This window comes from Carettochelys insculpta, chromosome 1 (assembly GCF_033958435.1).
Source record: "Carettochelys insculpta isolate YL-2023 chromosome 1, ASM3395843v1, whole genome shotgun sequence".
NCBI lineage: Eukaryota > Metazoa > Chordata > Testudines > Carettochelyidae > Carettochelys > Carettochelys insculpta.
Genome location: NC_134137.1, coordinates 122,891,410 through 122,915,983, shown reverse-complemented (window position 1 = coordinate 122,915,983; position 24,574 = coordinate 122,891,410). Strand labels below are relative to the sequence as shown.

At 43.2% G+C, this 24,574-nt stretch overlaps 1 protein-coding gene across 3 annotated transcripts; it reads left to right on the top strand.

The window, feature by feature from the left end:
• The first annotated feature begins 1,943 nt into the window (after positions 1-1,943).
• Positions 1,944-13,804, top strand: SULT1C4 (sulfotransferase family 1C member 4). Of its 3 annotated transcripts, none has more exons than XM_074991196.1 (7): positions 1,944-2,952; positions 5,209-5,346; positions 10,615-10,697; positions 11,121-11,247; positions 12,438-12,532; positions 12,770-12,950; positions 13,692-13,804. In XM_074991196.1, the coding sequence occupies exons 1-7, from the start codon at positions 2,769-2,771 to the stop codon at positions 13,802-13,804; spliced, it is 921 nt and encodes a 306-aa protein (XP_074847297.1). In that variant the 5' UTR covers positions 1,944-2,768. The 3 variants fall into 3 exon arrangements, with proteins under 3 accessions (XP_074847297.1, XP_074847288.1, XP_074847278.1); XM_074991187.1 differs by having other exon boundaries at positions 10,612-10,697; XM_074991177.1 differs by having other exon boundaries at positions 10,600-10,697.
• The last annotated feature ends 10,770 nt before the right edge of the window (positions 13,805-24,574 follow it).

Below are 24,574 nucleotides of genomic sequence, written 5' to 3'. Positions count from 1 at the left end.
TGATGTTACATCACTGGCAATTGTTTAAACTTTAAAATATATATTTAAATTTTTAAACATAGACCCATTACCATTAGGTTTTATCAAATGGTAAACAGGCTGAATTGATGGCACAATATAATTATTGTACGTCATTCCAATGACTGATCATCAGAAATTATCTAGGAATGAAATTGACTAGAAACAGATTTTTAACAAAAATTAGTGAAAAAAGAAACAGTTCTCCTTCTCCAGAATGAATGAAGTGCAAAAAGGAAACAACCAGTTTACAGTAAGTGGTGAAAACTAAAGATAGTTGCTTTGTTTGTTTGTTTGTTAATTCATTCCATATTGGTTCAGATGCTAAAGGTAACTCAGATGAAGCGATTTATTTTCCCTTCAAGATACTATAGGTACAGTTAGGTTAAACATCAGGGAAATGTTTCTTATTGTAAGACTATTTAAACTACGGTACAAACAAATCATCTTCACTGGAGCTTCTTCTCTTTTGATAATCCCAGATGTTAATAGTGTCCTAAGGAAGTAAACATTTTTTACAGTATGATTAAAAACACAGCCCCAGATATTAATAGGGGATATAGGTTGCAAGGCAGAGAAGATCTCTAGCCATTGACTGTTGCTATGCGTCCTCCTCTTATTACTCCTGCACTTAAAGGAGACATTTTGAGCTCTGTCCAATTTCCCACAGTACTTTTTTTGTTGATAGGACCTACATTAATGAAGGTGTGGATAGGATTAGAAATAGAACAGCCCTCAGATAGCATACGCTCTTCATCTGGGATTGCAACGTCAGGGACAGGAAACATCCAAGTGCATGAAATTCTCCAGCTTCAGGTTTCTCACTGTTTTGTGATTCCAAACCGAGCACCTGTACTAATATCTTCCCAGAGAGATCAAAGAAAGTAGAACGGGAACACAGGAAGGAAGGAAGGAAGGAACAAAGAACACCCAGAAACCCATCTTCGGTCTGTTTTGTGAGTACTGGAGTGCAGCAGGCATGTTATTTCTAATCACGCTGTTCTGGGGGAGGACTGTGACAAGCAGGAAAAAGAAGCCAGTTTCAACTTCAGTTATCTCAGAATTTTCTAGCCATTCCATACCACTGAAAAGGTGGAGTGAAGGGATACAGAGAGCTGTAAAATGCAACAGAAGGTAAAAGTCCAGAACTGGAAAAATTACCGAGGATCCATGTGGCTTAGTTTCCAGTAGCATAAGTAGGAGCTCTGACATATCACTAAGCTTTTTCCATTTTTATTTTTAAAGTAAAGAAGGACCCAGTCCTCTGCGGTGTCTTCAGCTGACTTGAGTGGAAACTGTGGGTGTTCAAACACTCACAGGATAATGATCCATATTGTTCAGGAGTTTGTAGTTTGCTAGTACCTGTCCTCTGTAGGTCACTGATTTATACTGTATGAAGTAAAGTATGTAAATACAAAGGCAAAAATAATCAAACATGGGTACCTAAAGCTAGAAATTATATTACTCTTTTGGCACAAATTGATGGCATGACCTTTGAAGACACATCACTGAAGCCAGGAGTCTCTGCAAGGTGCTTTGCAGCTTTGAAATTTAGACTACTGTTTATGGTGCCTAACTGTTGGTTCAGCTATTTCTAACTTCAAGCCAGTGTTTCCCAAAGCGTGGTATGCATGCCACTGGTGGTACGTGAAAGGATGTCAAGGGGTACGCGGCAGAAAATAAATGACTAAAAATCAGGAGATAGCCATTGGGATGGCACTGGATGAGGGGGTATTCCGATAAGGTCGAAGTCCCAAAAGAGGTAAATGAATGTTTTAATTTTGGGGAACACTGCTTTAAGCAATTGAATCAGAAAATTGTGGATATTTTTATCATATTAAATGCACTGAGTTCCTGGCAGAGATTAGAATGGTAAATTTATTTGTTAAGCTTAAAGAAACTGAACTAGCAGAATCTTATTTGGGGGATAAGGCAATATACCATCTTTATTGTGAATGCAAAATTCATTTACAGACCTTAGCTACTAAAATTAGGCACTGTACATACACACTCATACACACAGTTCTACATCTGGAATATAATTACCAGCCTCAGTTACTCATGCTAGTCCACTGGCCATGTGGTCTAGACATGAGGAGGAGAGCTGGGTTGTGTCGGTGTGCACCAATGCTCCCAGAGAATGACAGTAGAGCTGAAAGACCCAATTCTATAGTTTTGCAGCCATCTTTGTATGTTTTAGTCTGGAGATCTTGTCCTGCCCCACCGTCTCAGGGCACTGTGTGACCATAAGTCTGAAATTAAGGGCAGATGGACTTTGATCTTCTTTTCTTCATGGGGCTTTTGGCTCTCTTTTTTGTCTGGGTTCTTTTGCAGGGCTTGCCTGCATTGTTCTGCAGCCACCAAGGAGATCCTGGCAGCTGGCCACTCAGACAGGCTGTCCTGGACTGATTCCTTTGTATGCGTGCACGCACACACGCATTTTAACAGAAACACACAGCTAACTTTAAACAGACTTCAGGCAGTACAAAGTTTGAAATAAACGTTCAGTTACAATATGGAGTCAATTTAGTCACTATATATTAACAGTTCAAAATGGGTTGCTGTTACAATATATAAAAAGTTCAAAGGCAGTTCTGAACAGGATACTAACAAATTAACTCAAATCCCATTCGTAAAAACTGGGCCTCAGTTCATGAGGCTACATAAAGTTTCATTAATAGCTATAATTCATTAAAAAGGAAATTTCATCCTGCAGCTCTACATATTTACTAGCAGCCCATTTCTTCTCCATGCAGTACACAATGGCTCTGGATAAGATGAAAGCTCTAAACCTAGAGAGCTCTGTGACACGCTCTGAAACAGATGAAGTGGATGGAGTTCCCCTTCCAAAGAAAGTATGTGACCGGTGGGATCAAATTTGGAACTTCAGAGCCAGACCAGACGATCTGCTCATCGCAACGTATGCAAAAGCAGGTGTGTGGGAATAGAATAGACAGAAAATGGGATTAGCCAGAATTATCTGCTTGCACTCGTGCTTTTCCATACTTTTCTCAAGACTTTTGATTCAGATTTGTGTAATCACAAGCACAGGCCTTTAATCAGAGTACCAGCTGAAGATGGATCTAGTGAGGTCTAGCTTCCTTGGCAGAAAAATAAAAAATTAACCAACCACCTACAAACTTCAAATATTTAGTCTACTATCATATGATCAAATCTTTAGTTCAGTTTATAGAAATGCATAGTAAGTGACACAATTAGTATCAGTCTAACAAAATCCTAGTTAAAGTAATCAATCAGTTTACAATAAAGCAAAGGGAAATGGTTGAATGAAGTAAAGACTGGTGGGTTTTCGCTGGAGTGGTTTTTGGTTTTGGTTTTGCTTTTTTTGTTTTGGTTTTGTTCTTAATTTAGTGACTTATGTTAAATCATTTCTGATTTCTGCAAGTACATTAGTTAGGGATCCTGTATGCAGAAAACTTACATTGGCACAGCTACATCTCTCAGGCTATGTTTACACTGTGCCCTAACTGGAAATAAGATACACAGTTTGCACTATGCAAATTGTGTATCCTATTTTGAGTCAATTTTGAAATAGGCTATGTTGGGATTTGGTGCCAAATTTCAAAATATTGTTTTATTTCGAGGCATCCCTTGCTCCTCACGCAACAAGGGGTACAGGGATGCTGTAATAGCATGCCCAGTATTTCAAAAAATATTTCAATATATCAGGCATGTGTCCTAGGTGCGGAGTTACTATTTTGGGATACCTCAGGGTCCTGAAATAGCGCTGCAGTGCAAACATAGCCTCAGGGATGTTTATAAACCATATCCTTGAGAGATGCAGCTCTACCACCCTAATCCCTGGTGTTAACAGCAGTAGGGTTGACACAGAATTCTTCAATTAACCTAACTAATACCTCTTGGGGAGATGAATTAACTACATCAGTGAAAGAACTCTGGCTGCTTCTACACTCGACCTTTCCCATTGGAGGTGGCATGGTAATGATGCAACTGGAAGCAGGCTAATGAGGCACTAACACGCATATTCAGTGCCTCATCAGCATAATGACAGCCACGCGAATTTCGAAGTGCAGACTTCAAATTGCAGATTAACAGTATAGATGTGGGCCACTTCGAAATAAGCGCCCCGCTTCAACATTCCCTTACTCCAATCTAGTTTTGTCAATAATGAACAACAAACATCAAGGGCTAATTTTGGATGAAAAAATACATGTAAAACTTTGGGATTCAAGAACATTCTTGAATACTTGGTGGCATTAAAATACTAACTTAATTAGAGGTGGTGGTTAAAATGTTTTTTCAACAGAAAATATGGGTGCTGCAAAATAAATTTTCTGTAGGGAAAATTTATATTCTGAACCTTTATTTTCCTGAAGGAAACGTAAAGCAAGATATTTCCTGTGTGAACCTAAACTGAAACATTTCAGTTTTTGCACTGAATTGAAATGTTAAATTCTGGGTCAGAGCAACACTAAACTGCAGTTCTCTGAGCTGCTGCGGTGCATTATGGGACTTGCTGTTCACTTTTCCATGCCCCATCCTCTTTCATGGACTGGACTTCTTGTCTGGATTATGATGCATCACAAGGAAAGTAACCTCCTCTGGTTGAACTATCACAGTGTGTCATGGGATTAATTGTCTAGTCACAGAGTCCGCTCCATGGGGGAAAACTGGTGTGTGAGCACTCAAACTACAACTTTCATAAGGAACAGCAGCAGCTCAGCCAGATTTAATTTAAAGTCAAATTGACTCAAACCAATGTTTTTTCAATTCAGGAATGCTGAACATTTTTGTTATTTCCAAACTGAAAATGTTCAGAGCTTTTCATTTATTGAAAGCTTTGGTTTTTCACTTTTTGTCCAAGTTCAGGATGAAAAAAACCTGTCAAAATATCAGAATTTCTCATGGGCAGAAATTGTGACTTTAACTCTACTTTACAAATAAACAATTGAACTCGGTGCTTTTATTTATTAATTTTTCTATTTAAACATCACTACCCTGCAAAAGAACACAGTTCGGAATGCATTCTCAGAGGCTTTGCCTCAAGAAATATTAAAAGCTGCAACGTCCCTAACTAACATTGCGTTTCCTCCCTGCTTCAGTTCCTAACCCCCATGCCTACCAGCATCTTGTAGCAACAGTTTTGTGTCTTTAGAACAGTGCCTCTGCACTGCATTGGAGAAATACGTAAAATTCTAATAATTTCAGGGACAACCTGGATACAGGAGATTGTGGATATGATCCAGCATGATGGAGACACTGAGAAATGCAAACGTGCCACCACTTATCTGAGACACCCTTTCATTGAATGGGTTCTGCCCGGACCTTTCAGCTCTGACAAAAATGGTAAGTGTAATACAGACAGGACTTGAATTTGTCCAAAGTTATGGAACCAACTTTTTTTTTTTTTACCGAATAAAGGAAAGTGTTAGCTACTAAAAGAGTAATGACAGCAGTTTTCTAAAAAAAATCTCCATTCCATTTGTCATGGCATCTGGAGAGACCGCTCCACAGATCATATGTGATTCAGGTCTGAGTAGGCAAAGGTGCCATTTATGAGGGGCTAGAGAGGTCTGTAATGTGCGCCCCCCGACCAAGTTTGAGCGCCTAGCTTTCATACTTAAAGTCTCCTTAAAGCCCATGTACTAGCTGCAGAGGCAGCTCTTAACTGCAACAGAGTTTTTGCTGTTTCTAGCTTTGCTTTCTAGCTTATAAACAAAGGAAGCATAGAGATAGAATAGACCAGAACTGGAAGGAACTTTGAGAGGTCATTAAGTCCAGTCCCCTGCACTCACAGCAGGACCTACCTTAGTCCCTGACAGATTTTTTTTTTAAATGCAATCTGCCCCAGACCCTTGAAAGGCCCCTGCAAGGACTGAATTTACAAGGCTAGGTTTGTAAGGCCAATGCTGTAACCACTGAGCTAGGGAGAGTGATTAAAACAGCAAAAGGTTTGTCATTCAAGTAACTGAAGGTTTGTTGCAGGATCCTTAAAACATTGTCAGGTTACTTAAAAGACAGGAAAAAAAGAATACGAAAAAATAGTGGTATGCTAAGGGTGGCCATCCATCCCATATTTGGGGGACGGTCCCGTAACTGGGAAGCCAAAAAGGCGTCCTGACTTATTTTTTAAAAGGGACTCATTGTCCCATATTTGGGCCGTGCTGACCCTGCTTACTTCGCTGAGCCTCGGAGAAGCAAGGGGAACATGGGCTGCCCCTCTCCCCTGTATCTCCCTGTCCCGTATTTGGGACAGGGAGATATGGTCGCCCCAGATATGCTCCAGGTGTCTGTATTTGTACCACTGCTGTTCAACTGATTCATAAACTATTTTGAAAAAGGGGCAAACAATGAGGTAGCAAAATTGGAAGATGATACAAAATTACTCAAAAAGGTAAAGTTCAAACCTGGCTGCAAGGAGTGACAAAGGAATCTCACAAAACTGGGAGACTGGGCAACCCAAAGGCAGATGGAATTCAGTGTTGATAAATGCAAAGCACATGGATAAATATAATCCCAATTATACATACAAAAATGATGGGGTCTAAAATAGCTGTTGCCCGGCAGGAAAGAGATCTTGAAATCATTGTCGGTAGTTTCCTTAAAACATCTGCTCAATGTGCAGTGGAAACCTAAAAAGCTAAAAGAATATTGGGAATCATTAGGAAAGGTATATATAATAAGACAAAAAAGATCACATTGTCTCTCTATAAAGTCACAGTATGCCCAGATCTTGAATACTGCATGCTTCACTACCCGGAAGATTGACCTTGTCAGGGTCAACTTCTGGGGTTCAATTTCACATGCAGATATGCTTTCTCAATCTAATACACATACAGAATTTGGAAAAGTTACAGAAAGGGCAACAGAAATCGTTAGAGATAAGATACAGCTTCCCTATGAGGAGATGTTAAAAAATTTTGAACTTTTCATCTTGGAAAAGAAATGACCAAATGGGGAGGGGATATGCTGGAGGTCTAGAACATCATGAATGGTAGGAAAACATAGATTAAGGAAATGTTATTTACTTCTTCATTGATATAACTGAAGATCACCCAATGAAATTTACAGACAGCAGATTGAAAACAAACAAAAGAAATTTCTTCATGGTCAACCTGTGGAACTCTTTGCTGGGGGTAGTGGAAAGGCCCAAACTATTACAGGGTTCCAATAAGGACAAATAAGTTCAAGGGTAGGTCCATCAATGGTGAAGAGCTAGAATGGGCATTAATGTTGTCCCTAGCTTCTGTGTACCAGAAGCTGGGAATGGGAGACAGGGGATGGATCATTTGATGATTGCCTCTTATGTTCATGCCTTTAAGACACCTGGCACTGACCCACTTTGGAAGAAGCCAGATGTATGTGCCCCAGGCTGTAACCACTAGAGATATAGCCCAGGAGTCCTGACAGTGTCCTCTCTCTCTCTCTGCACAGTTAGTAACAAAGAAAGAATATATATTAAAATTTTAAAGGTAACCAGTGTCCTTGAACAAATAACAAGCAGTCCTATGGAACTTCAAAGACTGACACATCTATTAGGTCATGCATTTTCATGGGTTAAATCCACTTCCTCACAGAAAAAAAATGGATAAATAAAATTTGTTAGTCTCTAAGGTGCCAAAGGGCTGCTTGTTAACGGTAAAGCTACAGACTAACACAGCTATGCCTCTGAGACAGCCTTCCTTGTGTCAGGGGTGAACAAACTTTTTACATCAGGCCCCACTTTTCATCCCTGCAGTCAGCAGGGGCCCCTCCAACCTGTCTAATCCAAACCTTCCTAGTCAGTGAGAGCTGTGGGAAGTGGCGCAGGCCAGGACACTGCTTTCCTCAAGTCCCATTCACTAGGAATGGTGATCCTCAGCCAGTGGACTTCAAAATAGTGACAGAGACACAAATTCACCCCTCTCTGCCTGCCATACCACACAGGTTTACCAGATGTAGGGTTTTGGATCCTAAAGAGCTTGTGTCTCCTTAATTTAATTACCATACACCAGTGTTCCCACACATACCTGATGGAAAAAAAACAACAGGCAAAAACCACATACGGGATGTTCTTCCATATTTCCAGGTTGTTATTATGAAGTGTCAACTTTCCTCTTTATCTTTATTACTTTTCAGGCTGGCACTAATTTTGACAGCTACTAAACTCATTTTCCTACTGTTTTAACAACTGTAAAAACAAAGTATCATCTCTGAGGGGTCAAATCCGGTATTTCTTAGTACAGGCAGTAGGCTTTGCTTCCCATGCAACAGACTAGGCTAGAAACCTGGGAACCGTGCACTGTCTGTCCGACGGAAGAAAGAGACGACAGATGCATTAACAAAGACTGAAGCGCAGCAAAGTGAGCATGCAACCCAAGCAGTTCCCTTAACCCTTACTACTCTTGCAGCTGTGTGCGGAACTCCGCCACGCACCACGCCAGCTCTGCTCCCCCCTCTCCATCAGCACAGAGCTGGGCAAGCCACCTTTGCCATCTGGAGGTGCACAGCAGCACAGGCTGAGCCCTAGGGTGAAGCCAAAGGTGCCGAGGCTGGAGATGGGAGGTGGCAGGGGCCCCCCGAAGTGAGCTCCACCTCCTGTGCACAGGCACGAGGGAGCCCGGGGCTGCGAGCTCTGTAAGCTGGGGGTGGTGATGGTGTTGCAGTGTGTCACCAAGGGGCTGCTGGTGTAGGGGGTGGCTCTGTTGGGGCAGCCGTGCCAGGGCCACTGTAGCAGCAGGGAGCTGACCTGTGGTGAGTGGGAGAGATGCTGTGACTGCGGCAACGTCACCCACGTGGAGATCGAGTGCTGCAAGTTGCCCTTTCACACTGTCCCGGACAACAGGGGCAGGGTCCCGTGGAAGCTCTCGGGGCAGCTTTTCTTGCTGGTGCTCTTAGCCTTCGGCTACTTTCTGCAGTGGGGAAGGCAGAAGAGGCTGCAGGGGGTGGGTGGGTGGCTGATCATCCTGCACCCCCCCTTATGAAATTTCACCCCCTCACACACTTTGTGCACACCTGCTTGAAGTGATTTTCCGCAAGATGTCAGAAAGTTAGTGTCAGAGCTAAGTGGGTCTATCATATATTTATTTATATTTTTATATAGGAGTTAAATGGGCACAGTGCTCCTGTCAGCTAATTGCTAAGATAGCCACCACAAAACTAGAGTTTTCAAGTGCCTTAGCAGCTCCTGGAAAGCAGTGATGTGGGTGGAGAGGGTGGACAGGGTCAGTATCGGCTTGGCTTCTACTGAGCACACTCAGTAACACTGCGGAAGCCACTGTCCTCAGTCTCTTCTCCCCATGTTCTCACGCTGCCCCCTCTCTGCACCAGATTAAAATGGTTCCCCTATCAACAGGAGCTCTTCAGTGTGGTCTGCCATTGTATGCGAGTCCTCAAGCAATCCTCCCTAACATATAGGTAAACACATTCTCTCAGCCTATGGGCACGTCTATCCCTACAGGACAATCGATGCTCGAGGTCAGTTGTCTGGGTTTGACTTAGTGTGTCTAGTAGGAATGCACTAAATCGTATGTTCAGGACATCCCCATCAACACTGGTACTCCTCACAGTCACAAGGAGTAAGTGAAGTCAAAGGGAAAGTTTTCTCCTATCAACCTCTCACTGTGGGGACAGCAGGGAAAGTTGACCTAAGGTACGTTGACTCCAGTTATGCTATTCTCCTAGCTGGAGTTGCGTACCTTCGGTCAACTTTCTGCCCTAGCATAGACCTTCCCGCAGCTGTACTTCTCTTTGCCTCCCCCACATCTGACTCCTTATGGGCACAGAGGGATGAACGGGCACCTGTTTCTGAGGACGAGAATTGAGGAAAAAGGGAAGGAGCAAGCAAGAGAGCAGGTGGGATGGGAGACGAGATGAAGACAAAAGTACAGACAATGGAAGAACAGAAAACCCAGGAGGAGAGTAAAGTGAAAGAGAAAAGGAAGATTTTTTTATAAAAGATGCAGCTCTGGAGGTATACGGTTGAAAATACTGTCACTGAGTTGGGGCTGAAAGAAAATAGTAAAGGTGAACACTGTCTTCTTCCACTACATTATGTGCTGTAACATACTCATTTTACTCTTAAAAGGACAGAGCAACAAGACAGGAGAACACGGTTGCTTAGATGATTTTTAAATAATTTTTCCTGCCCCCTCCCCTTGTTCCACCTTGTCTCTCACATTCACACCTCCTGAATCCTCATCTAAAAAGACCCCTCACTGCCTCCCATTTGAATTGTCAAAGGGAAAAACTATGACAATCTGCTCACCCTATCTATGGCTCTCTTGTCCTAAAAGAAAATCTTCTACAAGTAAAGGAAAATGGAAAAGGGCTATAACAGTGCATGAGTCAATATTCAGCATTGCCTCAGGGGATTCAGGTGGCATCTAAAGAAGATAAAGAAAAAAAGAAAGAAACTTCAGAGGATTCAAAATTCACCATTCCTCCTCAAGAATTCAAGGTAGTTTTCTTGGAGGGCTACAGTCAGGTAGAGTTGCATATGTATAAAGTGGCAAACTGGCATTTTCCTGGAAAATAGAGTCAAAATCCAAATATGATGGTGACAAAGAAGTAAACGAGCTTAGATACAAGGACACTGAATTCCTACAAAATGTGTTGCAGGCCTGGAATTAGCAGAAGTGATGCCCTCTCCACGAACACTGAAAACTCATCTGCCTTTACAACTGGTGCCTCCATCCTTCTGGGAACAAAAGTGCAAGGTAATGAGGGGAAAGTGGGGCTCAAGCCTACCTTATCTGGAAATGAACAAACTCAGTAAGATTGATGCTGAACTCAGTAGGAGTGAGTTTCTAAACTCCTAAAATCTAGAGGCCAATCTCCCTGTAAAAGAGTTTCTGTGTGAAAGTGGGATGGTGCTTGGTCCTGCCAAGAGTGCAGGGGCCTGGACTTGATGACCTCCTGAGGTCCCTTCCAGTTCTATGAGATGTGTGTGTGAAGGAATTTCATTCAAGCACAGGTTGGTTTTAGGAAATGGCTTCTTCCAAACATTAAACTCTTATGGCTGCCATGATCATCATTGAGAGAGAACAGGACAGGACACTCAGACCCCTCTGTACATTTCTACATATATAAAGTTAAATACATATATTTATTTCTCTCTCTTGCTTTGGCACCCCATCCAGATAATCTATGTGGCAAGAAATGCCAAAGACAACCTGGTGTCGTACTACCATTTCTACAGGATGAACAAAAATATGTCTGAACCAGGAACTTGGGAGGAGTTTTTAGAGAAATTCAAGTCTGGACAAGGTGAATAGAACCAGTTGTGCAACTTCCTGTTCATTTAATTTATACAACCTATTTCTTTGGTTATTTCAAGCCCCCATCCAACCCAACGTTCTGAACCCAACGCTGATGATGTACTACAAGGAAATCTTCTGCAAACATTTCAGCAGGACCTCTGTTTCACCCTGCTGTCTTTCCCAATATTCACACATTTCCCTTCTCTGCATACTTACTTAGGAAACTCCACCCCTCCCCTCTTCCCTCCATGGTCCCTAGCACCCATAAGTTCCTCATTTAAAACTTTTGATCTTTTTTTTATATTGTGAAATTAAATGCGTATTTCTCAGCAAACAGTTGGAGAGAAAGGATGTCCAAATAGGTAGGGTGCTAGTCTGGTGCTTTGGTTCAGGTTACTGTGCAAACTTACAGTGTAACCTTGGCCAGGTCACTGCTCAGCAAGACAGAGTGAATCTAACCACACCAGCTTCTCATGCAACAACATCCCATGTCAATATGATGCTGCTACAGCATGCCAACAGTCCCAGGTTGCAGCCTTGCTAACTACTACCAGTGCCCAGAAGGGACATTGCTGTGTGGCAAGCTGGTGCACTGTGAGTGCACACTGGCTTGCTGTGCTGTAACTGGCTGTGTAGACAAATCTGTGCCTCGCTGTATGTCTAAACCCTCACCCCCATACACACAGGTTTTCAGAATCTTAGCAGAAATGTCTACATGGCTATTTTTTGCCTTGTAACATGAACCTCTCAAGCCTGAATCTGAATATCCAGACTCTGTGGTTAACTGTGCTGGGCTTTTGTTTCCCCCTGCCCAAAGTAAAGAAAACCCCTCTCCCCAGCTTCCCACCTATAACATACTCCTACTTCATGGGGTACTGAGGATAAATACATTAAAGATTAAGTGTTCACATACTTCAGTTATGGGGGCTCTTAAGTAACTAGAATGTCTACTATCAGAGAGGTAGCCAAGTTAGTCGGTATCTTCAAAAACAGCAAGAAGTGCTGTGGCACCTAATAGACTAACAGATATTTTGGAGCATAAGCTTTCATGGGCAAAGACCCTCTTCATCAGATGCCCACGAAAGCTTATGCTCCAAAATATCCGTTAGTGTATAAGGTGCCACAGGACTTCTAGGATTTCTAGATAGATTGGACTTTGCTACTTGCTGACTACTGCTTACTCTCCTTCTCTTTCAGTGCTTTGGGGGAGCTGGTACGATCATGTAAAAGGATGGTGGGAAGCAAAAGAGAACCACCGTATTCTCTACCTCTTCTATGAAGATCTAAAGGAGGTTAGGGGATGACCCAAAATTTATAGTGCTCTGTTATTGCCATCCATGCTTCCAGCAGGTATGAGCTCCCCCATAACAATGTTCTCTTAACACCAGGTAGGTCTCCAGCTGATCTAATTCCACCCCCACCCCACAGTGATAGGTAGCATGATTCTCACACTTTGTCACCACTTTTCCCTGTATCTGATGTTTACTCTTCCTGAGTTGATTTCTCATCCCACTTCCTGGTTTCCACAGGATCCACAGCGTGAAATCCAAAAGGTGTTACAGTTCCTGGAGAAGGACTTGGAGAAGGAGGTTCTAGATAAGATCATCCACCACACATCATTTGAGATAATGAAGGACAACCCCATGGCAAACTACACTTTTGAACCTCCTGCATTAATGGATCATTCAATCTCCCCATTCATGAGAAAAGGTGCTTGTAGCAGCATCACCATTTACTGACTTCCCCCCTTGTGTTTTGCAGTCACCCTGAGTCTTTAATCCCCCTCTTGTAGGCCCCTCAAGGACTGCATATGGGCTTCCATGTGGATCACACCACCACAGCCTGCAGCTGCTTTAATAACAAAAAAATCCTCCTAAAAGTCTTTCAGGTCCCAAAATAAAGTCCATTGCCACACAACAGTCCTCACTTAGCTCTGGTGTCTTATATCACAGTCATAGCTATTCTTCTGTTCTAGTCGGTTCTCCCAGTCCCCACTCTAAGCTCTTCTTCTTAGCTGTAGCTTAGCCCACTGGCCTGTAGGCTGCAAAAGTCCAGGTCCAAATTCTCTCTGGATTTCTGCAAAGAAGCTTCTAGCTCCTTAGACTCGGTCCATGAAGAAGCCCTTCATGGGTCCTATAGTCTCTATAATTTTCCCAGCTTCCCACCAGTTGTAGGACAGTCTCTCTGATCTTTCCCAGGTATGGCTCACTGTACAGTAATGTCCAAGCTAACATGTAAGGTATAAGTCAACCTGCTACATTACTGCTGCTTATATTGTTTTAGTATTCCCTCATTTTCCTCCCAGTTTGTTTGGAATTAACCCTTCATGAGAAGTGTTAGCATCTTTTATGTTAATTAGTGCATTAAATAGTGGATTTCAGGACATGGGATAAAGGAGAAGAATTCTTCCTAAAGGTGACTGACTATCTCTTTGGCTTTGCTGTATTGTAGGCACTGTTGGAGACTGGAAGAATCATTTCACTGTGGCACAGAATGTGAAATTTGATGAAGATTATAGAAAGAAAATGGCTGGAACCTCTTTGACTTTCCGTATGGAGCTCTGAGAAGGGGCCATAGAGATTATTCTCTCTAATCTACTGGCACACACAATACTTGTGCATCAAATTACAATGGCCCAGTTTCTCACACCACTGATTTCATGAGACTGAGCATCCTCTTCCTCTGTGTAAACCTAATTTGAGATAAATATCTAAGGACAGGTCTACACTAGACCTGAAAGTCAACCTTAGATTCACAATTCCAGCTACAACAACTGAGTAGCTTGAATCAACATATCTAAGATTGATTTATAAGGCCATCCACCCAGACAAAGGTCAATGGGAGAAACTCCCGGTGACCTCCCTTATTCCTCTCGAAATGAGGAGTACAGGGGTTGACTGTTGAGTCCTAATGGTTCATTTTAGTGCTTCCTATTCGGTGTGCTAAATAAATCCCTGGAAGGTAGAACCAGACAAGGTCAATCTTCCAGTAAGTATACACATACCCTAAAATAAGAATCAAGCAATAATGTATGGTAGACAATTTGCAGAAGTCCCTCAAAACCCATCTTCAAACTGAAGAAATGGCTGGCTCATTCCCCTTGTGAAATTTATCCCCTTATATTTTCCCAGGCTTTAATTTTGGTCTTCATAAAAATACTCTTGAAGAGCAGGGTTGTGGGGTATGTTTGTTTGTGCATTTTGTAAAATTTTAGATAGCAGTATCTAATTGTGACAGCTTGAAACCCTTGGGAGGTCACCTCTGTGCCGACATACCACTAAATTGGCCTGTTCTGCCAGCATGGGTCCCCTTTACCTGGTCTTGCTGAGCCATGCTCACAAGTCTCTTGCAGCCAATTGCTTGAGCAGGGTGACTGTCAACCACAGAGTGATACAGACACTGAGATCAGCTCTGGGAAGGCGCAGCTGAAGGGTCTTGCCAAAGAACCCAGATGTTCATCTCCCTTGGATTACAGACGCAATACTATATGAAATGCACTTCCTCCCTCACTGTGGAAGAAGATATGCACAATTTCCACCTGCCCCATGATAAACTGGATTATATTACAAATTAGAAATACACTTACTAACTATAAAAGGTGCATTTTAAGTGATCAAAGTGGCAGCAAGCAGAACAATGCAAATTACTAAGAAAATAACAGAAGACATGCGAACTAAGCTAGATTCACTAAAGTCATTGGTTACAAACAATACTTCCTAACCCCAGATAAGCTGTGTCTACACTAAGACAAAACTTCGAAATGGCCATGCTAATGGCCATTCAAAGATTACTAATGAGGCGCTGAATTGAACATTCAGCGCCTCATTAGCATTAGGACGCTTCTGGCCACGGCCCTTTGAGAACGCCACTTTCGAACGCACACAGCTCGGCGTGGCTACATGGGGGTCCTTTTTGAAAGGACCCCACCGATTTCTAAGTCCCCTTATTCCCCTCAGCTGAGATTTCTTCACATGCCAGAGATATTTTTCTAGCCTGAATCCAGCAGTTTTTTTCCCCTTGTTCCCTCAGTTGGTGTCTTTTTGTTTCCAAGTACACTCATCCCTCATTAAACAAGTACTTTATTGATGAGTACTTGCTTAAACAAGGGGCACATTTGAGAGTGAACTCTCCCCTGCTAATACGAGCTCCTCCCCATGACTCCAACCCCCTAGCCTGACACCAACCCCCGCCAGCCCTGCAGCCCCAACCTGCTGCAACCAAACCCCCTACCGGCCCCACAGCCTGACCCCACTGCCACCATGGCCCCACAGCCCCAAACTGTGTCAGCCTGATGCCCCTGCTGGCCACACAGCCAGACCGCGCCCCCCCCACCACTGGACCCCTACCCCTCAGCCCTAAACAGAGGCAGCCAGAACCCCTTACCAGCCCCGCAGCCCAACACCCCTGCTGGCTGTAACCCCAATGGCCAGAACCCCCCCACTGCCTGTAGCCCCCATGACTCCGCAGCCTGACCCCCCCCATGGCCCTAAAGCCAGATCCCCCCACCGCCTGTACCCCTCGCGGCCAGAACCCCCGCTGCCTGTAACCCCTGCGGCCCTGCAGCCAGCCCCCCCCACCGCCTGTAACCCCCACTGCCAGACCCCCCCTTTTGCCGGTACCCCCAGCAGGCAATGCCCCTCCCCACTGCCTGTAACCCCCATGGCCCCACAGCCTGACCCCCCCACCACGGCCCTGCAGTCAGACCCGCCCAACACCTGTACCCCTCATGGCCAGAAACCCTGCCACCTGTAACCCCTGCATCCCCACGGCCAGACCCCACCCGCCCCACCTGTAACCCCCATAGCCTGACATCCCCCCTGCCACCTGTAACCCCCACGGCCCCATGGCTTGAACCCCGCCAGCTCTTCAGCCCAAACTATTGCAGCCAGACCCCTCTGCCACCTGACACCATGGCCCCACCATCTGACCCCCCCTGTGGCCCCGCAGCCCCAAACAGCAGCAGACAGACCCCCTTACTGGCCTGCAGCCAGACCCCCCTGTCACCTGACCCCCCCCACATCCCCACAGCCTGGCCCCACCCCCACCGGCCCTAAACCACAGCATCCTGAACTCCCCGCAACCTGCCACCAGATTTTAACCCTCCTGCTCACAGCCCCAAACTAACCCCAAACTTTAAGTCTCCCCAACCCAAGGTTCACTCACCTTTCAAAAGCAGCACCACCTGCTGCCACTCGTTCCCCAAGTTAGGAGCCCTGGGAACCTATCAGAGATTTTTACATGTAATTTAATAGGAATTTAGTGTCCCTATTACAAGCTTCTGCCTACGAGCAGAAAGTGGGGGACAAATTGTGCTTGTATAGCAAGGGATGAGTGTATCTCCTTGGGTGGGGAGGCAAAGGAGAAGCAAACTGAAGAGACCCAGATTGTTTTCCTCCCCTCACTTTAAAATTTCCATAAGGTGGGAATCCTCATTTATTCTGCCACCTCCCAATGGAACAGCTCAACAGTCAAAGGTCTTGTGCAAGATGTGAGAAGCTGGACCACTCTGGTCAAGTGTAAGTGACTAACATAATCAGGTCATCTTTTATTTGTCAATAAAACCTTTCCTTCAGTCATAAAATGGTAGCAATTTTCTCACTCTGTACTGTCACCATAGAAAATTCCTGAGGTCCCTGTAACTGGACTTAAGACTGAAAAGGCATCTTACACATATGATGTCAGATCCTGGTCCTGTTGAAGTCAGTGAGAACTTAGCCATTAATTTTCAATAGAAGCTAAATTTGACCTTTTGACACTGCCATAAAACACATCCTTGTTGTACACAAACAAGTAAATTAACTGGATGCATTCTCTCTCTTATAAAGATAGTAAAATTATGGACTGTATGGAAATGCAAATTCTAGTTTTTTCCTCCCCTAGTCTGTCACAAATTAGCAACATAAAGTATGGCTGTGTCTACATTAGCACCCCCCTTTTGAAAGTGAGATGCTAATGAGACACTGCGTGATATGCTAATGAAGTGATGCAATGAATATGCAGCACCTCATTAGCATAATAGCAGCCACAGAACTTTGAAAGTTCTGCTTTCAATTGGGCGCAGCTTGTCTATATGGCGTCCTTTTCTAAAGAACCCCACACACGTCAAAATCCCCTTATTCCTATAACCAAATAGGAATATGGGGATTTTGACATGTGCAGGGTCCTTTCGAAAAGGACCCCATGTAGACAAGCCACGCACGATTGAAAGCGGCACTTTCAAAGTGCCATGGCCACAATTATGCTAATGAGGCATGGCATAGTCATTGCAGCACCTCATTAGCATATCACAAAGTGTCTCATTCGCATCCCTCTTTTGAAAGGGGAGTGCTAGTGTAGGCATAGCCTATGTGATCTGATTAGTTCCTTCTCGAGAGATACACATGTACTAGTCATAACCTGATTATATAATTTATTTAAACAAATTGCAGATATAAATGATCATTTTGCTCCAACTATTACAGAAACTGCATGTTATTGTGATGAATCAAATTTGCTGAGCTCTCCATCTCTTTCCTTCTGCTATGGTAAAATCAGCCTCGCTTGTGTCCTATGAACCCCATTGTACAATGCTTTGGCTTCATCTCAGAATGTTTTGTAGTTTGATAGCCAGAAAAGCCTAAACCCTAAAATACTATAATGCATATTTATTTATAAGAGATAGCAGTATTCATTATGGCATTTTTGACCAAATTTGGAATTTATACTCTATGTATATAGTTAATAGTTTTGGATTCAGAAAGCATATTAATATGTATAATGTATACATTCTTGGTAAAATATCATAAATGTATGCATTTTACTATACTCCATAGTCAAGGTTAGATTTCTCTTTATAATGAGACCTGTGTAAGAAACCAAGTGACACACAGATGTGCCACCTCAGGAGGATCCCTGAAAAGGAACTGTGACTGTGGGTTTTACCCACCAAAGTTCATGACCTAATAAATTTGTTGGTCTCTAAAGTGCCGCAGGCCTGCTTGTTATTTCAAAGGAGGAAGTAATTCCCTGCAGCCCTGTCTAGATTGCAATTTTCTTCTTCGCTCAGCTCCATTTATTGGCAGATTAGGAGTGAAGGACAGAGGCAACACACTGTCCTTTTAGTTTTGCCTGCTTAGGGAAGTAGGTGTACTGGCCATACAGCCCCTACTCTCTCATACACACCTGAGCAGTAATGCAACCAAAGGAACAGGGAGTCATTGTGAGTTAATAACAAGTATACGTTTGCAGCCGTGCCTGGGTTAGAAGACAGGTACTGACCCCAAGCCATTCTGTATGTTAAAATCCTAGGTCCTGGTGCCAAGGAATTTGTCGTGTGAATTAAGTACATGCATAATTGTCCAACATTCTTTCTGTCAGGTTAGAATCGAAAACCGACTACCACTATGACCATAAGCTGTACAATCTGTTTTCATCAATGCTGAGTGTTGGGTGGTGATTAATTAACCCAGAAACCTCAGAAAGCACCAAAAGTTTGAAGCTAATGAGCACCTGAAAAGGCTAGTGACACCCTTGATAGAGAAAATCCCATCAAAAGGTTGGTGAGCAGATTCACTCTGGCTACCTCTACACTATCATTCCTTTTTCAAAAGAAGCATGCAAAAGAGGGAAATTGGAAATGTAAATGAGGTCTAGATTTACATATCTGGCACCTCATTTGCACATTCTTATTTCAAAAGAAGAAAAGCAGTGTAGATGTGGCTCTTTCAAAAATAAGGGCTCCTTTCAGGGTTTATTTACAAAAAATCCACATCTAATCTGCTTTTCTTCTTTCAAAAGAAGCTCTTTCAAATGGAGAATATGCAAATGAAGTGCCAGATATGTATATCTATGCCTCATATGCATTTTTGATTTCCCTCATTTGCATGCCTCTTTCAAAAGAGGAATGCTAGTATAAATGGAGCTTCTGTGTTGTTGCATCCATACAGGACAGACTGATTATCAGCCACAGCTGAAGGGCTCAGTCTACCAGTGGAGATCTGAAACACATGCAGATGGAAGATCTCCTCTGCATTGACAAATTCTGCAGCATAGCTGGCTCCAAATGTATTGACTCCCATCCCAAAGCAATGAGGTCGAGAGGGGGATGCTGACACATGGAAAAAGAAGTATCTCCCTATCAACTACCCAAGATATTGCAGCCACATCACATGGAGAGCACGCGTCATCCTTGCTGGGAGCATGGACACAACATGGATGGTGGCATTATGGGTAATAAGCTCTCGCTTGATTGGTGTAGAGGAAGGCACCATGGGTCACCTTTGATGGTGGAAGGAATTACTGCACTCATTGGTCAGTTGCTGCCCACCACAAAACCAGGCAGCTCCCCAGACAGTTAGGTACAGGCCTGACACTGTCTGCATTGCTAGAGAAGAGACAGGAGACTCAGGAGAAGATGGAGTAAATGGACCAATTTATTGCCAATACTCATTCCACCTCGGACTCTACAACATATTATTCCAAGTGAGCAATGATATGGTTGCAGAAGCACTCTTTCACCCACCTAAGTATGTAAATTCGAACATCTATCACTACTTTTGTAAAGCCCTAGTTTAGGACTGTTAACTCCCATACAATGCATATTAATAGGCAGGCAATAATATTTTACCAGTCTCTGTTTACTGTTTACAGGATTATCAATTAGATCAGCACTTTTCTACATTACATACTTCCTGCATTGGGAAGTTACAGAGAGTACAGAGGCTGTGACCCTGAAAGTAGTCTTACAAAGTGAGAACTTGAGCAAGAAAACAAGAGACACTTAACAAAAGATGCATTCATTGGTGCAACTATATGCTAGTCTATATTTCCAGTCCTCAAGCAAAAAGGAAAGGAAATATGTCTATAGATCAGCAGGAACAAACTCTGCTCTGGCCAGAACCCACACCACTATTGTATTGCCTTCCCAAACCCACTATTAGCTCTTACATATCCCAACATGCACCATGGGGTAGGTGGGGTTAGACTAAAAGTTAAATGGCAGATGGCAACCTTGCACATGGCAAAAATAAGGAACCAAGAGCCTTCTAACTTGGAAGCTAAAACATCAGAACCATGCGTCTGGAACCAACTGATGGTTACCTACAACACACAAGCAGTACGTGGAAGTCATCTTTCATATGCTGTGAGCTGTACAAGCTCAGTGCTGACATTGCAGCAGTCCAGGAAACAATAGTTTTCAGACGCCCCAAAAGGTCAATTACTTTTTAGTTTGACGAGGAAAAAACAGCTAAGAAAATTGTGTGCATGGTGTCAGTTTTGCTGTGAGGAATAAGTTGCTAAAGTTTCTAGAAACACCCACTGGGAAGTCAGAGCATATCATCTCACTTAAACATCAGCCAACTATTGGCTCTGTGAATATGCACCAACACTCTAATCTAGCCCAGAGGAGGACACATTTTACAGCTCCTCATACGAAGTAAACAGAAGAATAATCAATCAACTTAGCAACTTTTCCTCCTCAGTGACTTCAAGTTAGGAGTCAGTTCAGGTGAGTCAACAACTCAGGCCCAGATTGTCAAGATGAATCAGAATGGCCAATGACTTTGTGAATTCTCTGCCCAAAAACAAATGTGCATTACCAGTTTATATTTTACAGGAAAAGATTGTCCCACAAAATGCAAGGAGGACATCCACAATCGGGCCACTAGCAACAATTAGACCTTGTTATCATTGTATCATTGTATCAATACCTTGTTGGTATTGAAGGGTACAGCCTGCTTAGGAAGGACAGACAGGGAAAAAAGGGAGGAGGTGTGGCCTTGTATATTAAAAATGTACACACTTGGACAGAGGTGGAGATGGACGTAGGAGATGGACGGGTTGAAAGTCTCTGGGTTAGACTCAGAGGAGTAAAAAACAAGGATGAGGTCCTACTAGGAGTCTACTACAGGCCCCCTAGCCAGGTGGAAGAGGTGGATGAGGCTTTCTTCAAACAGCTAACAAAATCATCCAGGGCCCAGAATTTGGTGGTGATGGGGGACTTCAACTATCCAGGGAAATGTTGGGAAACGAATACAGCAGGGGACAGACTGTCCAATAAATTCTTGGATTGCATTGCAGACAACTTTTTATTCCAAAAGGTTGAAAAAGCTACCGGGGGGGAGCTGTTCTAGATCTAATTTTAACAAATAGGGAGGAAATTATTGAGAATTTGAAAGTGGAAGGATGCTCGGGTGAAATTGATCGTGAAATCATAGAGTTCACAATTCTAAGGAAGGGTAGAAGGGAAAACAGTACAATAGAGATAGTGGATTTCAGGAAGGCAGATTTTGGTAAACTCAGACAGCTGGTAGGTAAGGTCCCATGGGAAGCTAAACTGAGGGGAAAAACGGCTGAGGAGAGTTGGCAGCTTTTCAAAGGGACATTATTAAGGGCACAAAAGCAAGCTATCCCGCTGCGTAGGAAAGATAGAAAACATGGCAAAAGACTGCCTTGGCTTAGCCAGGAGATCTTGCATGATCTCAAAATAAAAAAGGAATCATATAAAAAATGGAAACTAGGACAAATTACAAAGGACGAACATAGGCGAACAACATGAGCATGGAGGAACAAGATTAGAAAGGCTAAGGCACAAAATGAGCTCAAACTAGCTAAAAGCATAAAGGGAAACAAGAAGGCTTTTTACAAAGACACTGGTAACAAGAGGAAGACCAAGGAGAGGGTAGGGCCATTGGTCAGTGAGGAGGGAGAAACTGTAACAGGGAATTTGGAAATGGCAGCGATGTTTAATGATTTCTTTGTTTCGGTCTTCACTGAGAAATCTGAAGGAATGCCTGACATAGAGAATGCTAGTGAAAAAGGGGTAGGTTTAGAAGCTGAAATAAGAAAAGAACAAATTAAAATTTACCTAGAAAAATTAGATGTCTGCAAATCACCAGGGCCTGATGAAATGCATCCTAGAATCCTCAAGGAGCTGATAGAAGAGGTATCTGAGCCTTTAGCAATTATTTTTGGAAAATCGTGGGAGACGGGAGAGATTCCAGAAGACTAGAAAAGGGCAAATATAGTACCCATTTATAAAAAGGGGAACAAGAATAACCCGGGAAACTACAGGCCAGTCAGCTTAACTTCTGTGCCAGGAAAGATAATGGAGCAGGTAATTAAAGAAATCATCTGCAAGCATTTGGAAGGTGGTAAGGTGATAGGGAACAGCCAGCATGGTTTTGTTAAAAACAGATCATGTCAAACCAATCTAATAGCTTTCTTTGATAGAATAACGAGCCTTGCGGATAAGGGAGAAGCGGTGGATGTGGTATACCTAGACTTCAGTAAAGCATTTGACATGGTCTCACACAATATACTTATCAATAAACTACGCAAATACAACTTAGATGGGGCTACTATAAGGTGGGTGAACAACTGGCTGGATAACTGCACCCAGAGAGTAGTTATTAATGGTTTTCAATCCTGCTGGAAAAGTATAACTAGTGGGGTTCCACAAGGGTCTGTTTTAGGACCAGTTCTGTTCAATATCTTCATTAACAATTTAGATATTGACATAGAAAGTACACTTACTAAGTTTGCAGATGATACCAAGCTGGGAGGGGTTGCAACTTCTTTGGAGGATAGGGTCATAATTCAAAAGGATCTGGATAAACTGGAGAAATGGGCTGAGGCAAACAGGATGAAGTTTAATAAGGACAAATGCAAAGTGCTCCACTTAGGAAGGAGCAATCAGTGTCACACATACAGAATGGGAAAGGACTGCCAAGGAATAAGTACAGCAGAAAGGGATCTAGGGGTTATAGTGGACCACAAGTTAAATATGAGTCAACAGTGTGATGCTGTTGCAAAAAAAGCAAACATGATTCTAGGATGCATTAACAGGTGTGTTGTGAACAAGACACAAGAAGTCATTCTCCCGCTCTACTCTGGGCTGGTTAGGCCTCAGATGGAGTATTGTGTCCAGTTCTGGGCACCGCAGTTCAGGAAGGATGTGGAGAAATTGGAGAGGGTCCAGAGGAAAGCAATGAGAATGATCAAAGGGCTAGAGAACATGACCTATGAGGAAAGGCTGAAAGAATTGGGCTTGTTTAGTTTGGAAAAGAGAAGACTGAGGGGGGACATGATAGCAGTTTTCAGGTATCTAAAAGGGTGTCATAAGGCAGAGGGAGGGAACTTGTTCTTCCTTGCCTCTGAGGATAGAACAAGAGGCAATGGACTTAAATTGCAGCAGGGGGGGTTCAGGTTGGACATTAGGAAAAAGTTCCTAACTGTCAGGGTGATCAAACACTGGAATGAATTGCCAAGGGAGTTGGTAGAATCTCCATCACTGGAGATATTTAAGAAGAGGTTAGATAGACGGCTTTCAGCGATGGTCTAGAAAGTGCTTAGTCCTGCCATGGGGGCAGGGGGCTGGACTCGATGGCCTCTCGAGGTCCCTTCCAGTCCTACTCTTCTATGATTCTATGATCATCAGGACGAAAGACCTACCCTTCCTGAAGAATACTAACATGTGAATGTGACCCTGCCTACTCCTTGATTATTATCACAGTGAAGATTGCAGCTGTTAGCTGTTAATGTTCAAACCTGTTTAATAGTCTCAGAGGGAGCACAAAAGCTCATTACCTAGTAAATTTGTTCGTGTTTAAGGAGCTAAGGACAGCTTGTTTTTGTGAAATCTGTTTAATGTTATGCAATTAAGAATCTAAGGGTAGAAACGGTGGGTGTGTCTACATGGGCACAAATCTTCAAAACAGCCATGCTAATGGCCATTTCAAAGATTACTAATGAGGCACTGAACTGAATATTCAGCGCCTCATTAGCATTAGGACGCTTCCGGCTACGACGCTTCGAAAGCACCGCTTTCAAAAGTGCGCGGCTCAGCACGGCTACACAGGAGTACTTTTCGAAAGGACCCACCCCTTTCGAAATCGCCTTATTCCAATCAGTGATTGGGATAAGGAGATTTTGAAAGGTGCAGGGTCCTTTCGAAAAGGACCCTGGTGTAGGGCTTTCGAAGCTCCATGGCCGGAAGCATCCTAATGCTAATGAGGCACTGAATATTCAATTCAGCGCCTCATTAGTAATCTTCGAAATATGGCTATTTCGAAGATTTGTGCCCATGTAGACACAGCCAGTGAGTTTTGGGGATTCAGTGTGGAGAATGTAATTTTTGCTTCCATTTTTTTTATCATGCCTGTCATCATCTCAGCACTAGGATCACACAGGCTTGTATAAGATGAAACCAGACTTTTCCATCAGAGAATACTGCTGAGCCAGATCCTCTGGTTTCCCCTGGACAAGGTAAAGAGTTGGAATTACCACACCCCCGGCAGAGCCAGGAAGACATTGATTTATTTCAGCTTTGGAAACATACAGGTCTAGGGCACAGC

Coding starts and splice junctions, on each gene's coding strand:
- SULT1C4 (XM_074991177.1), top strand. CDS start 2,769: ATGCAGTACACAATGGCTCTGGATAAGATGAAAGCTCTAAACCTAGAG. Junction 2,953..5,208: donor CGCAACGTATGCAAAAGCAG/GTGTGTGGGAAT, acceptor TAATAATTTCAG/GGACAACCTGGATACAGGAG. Junction 12,533..12,769: donor TCTATGAAGATCTAAAGGAG/GTTAGGGGATGA, acceptor TGGTTTCCACAG/GATCCACAGCGTGAAATCCA.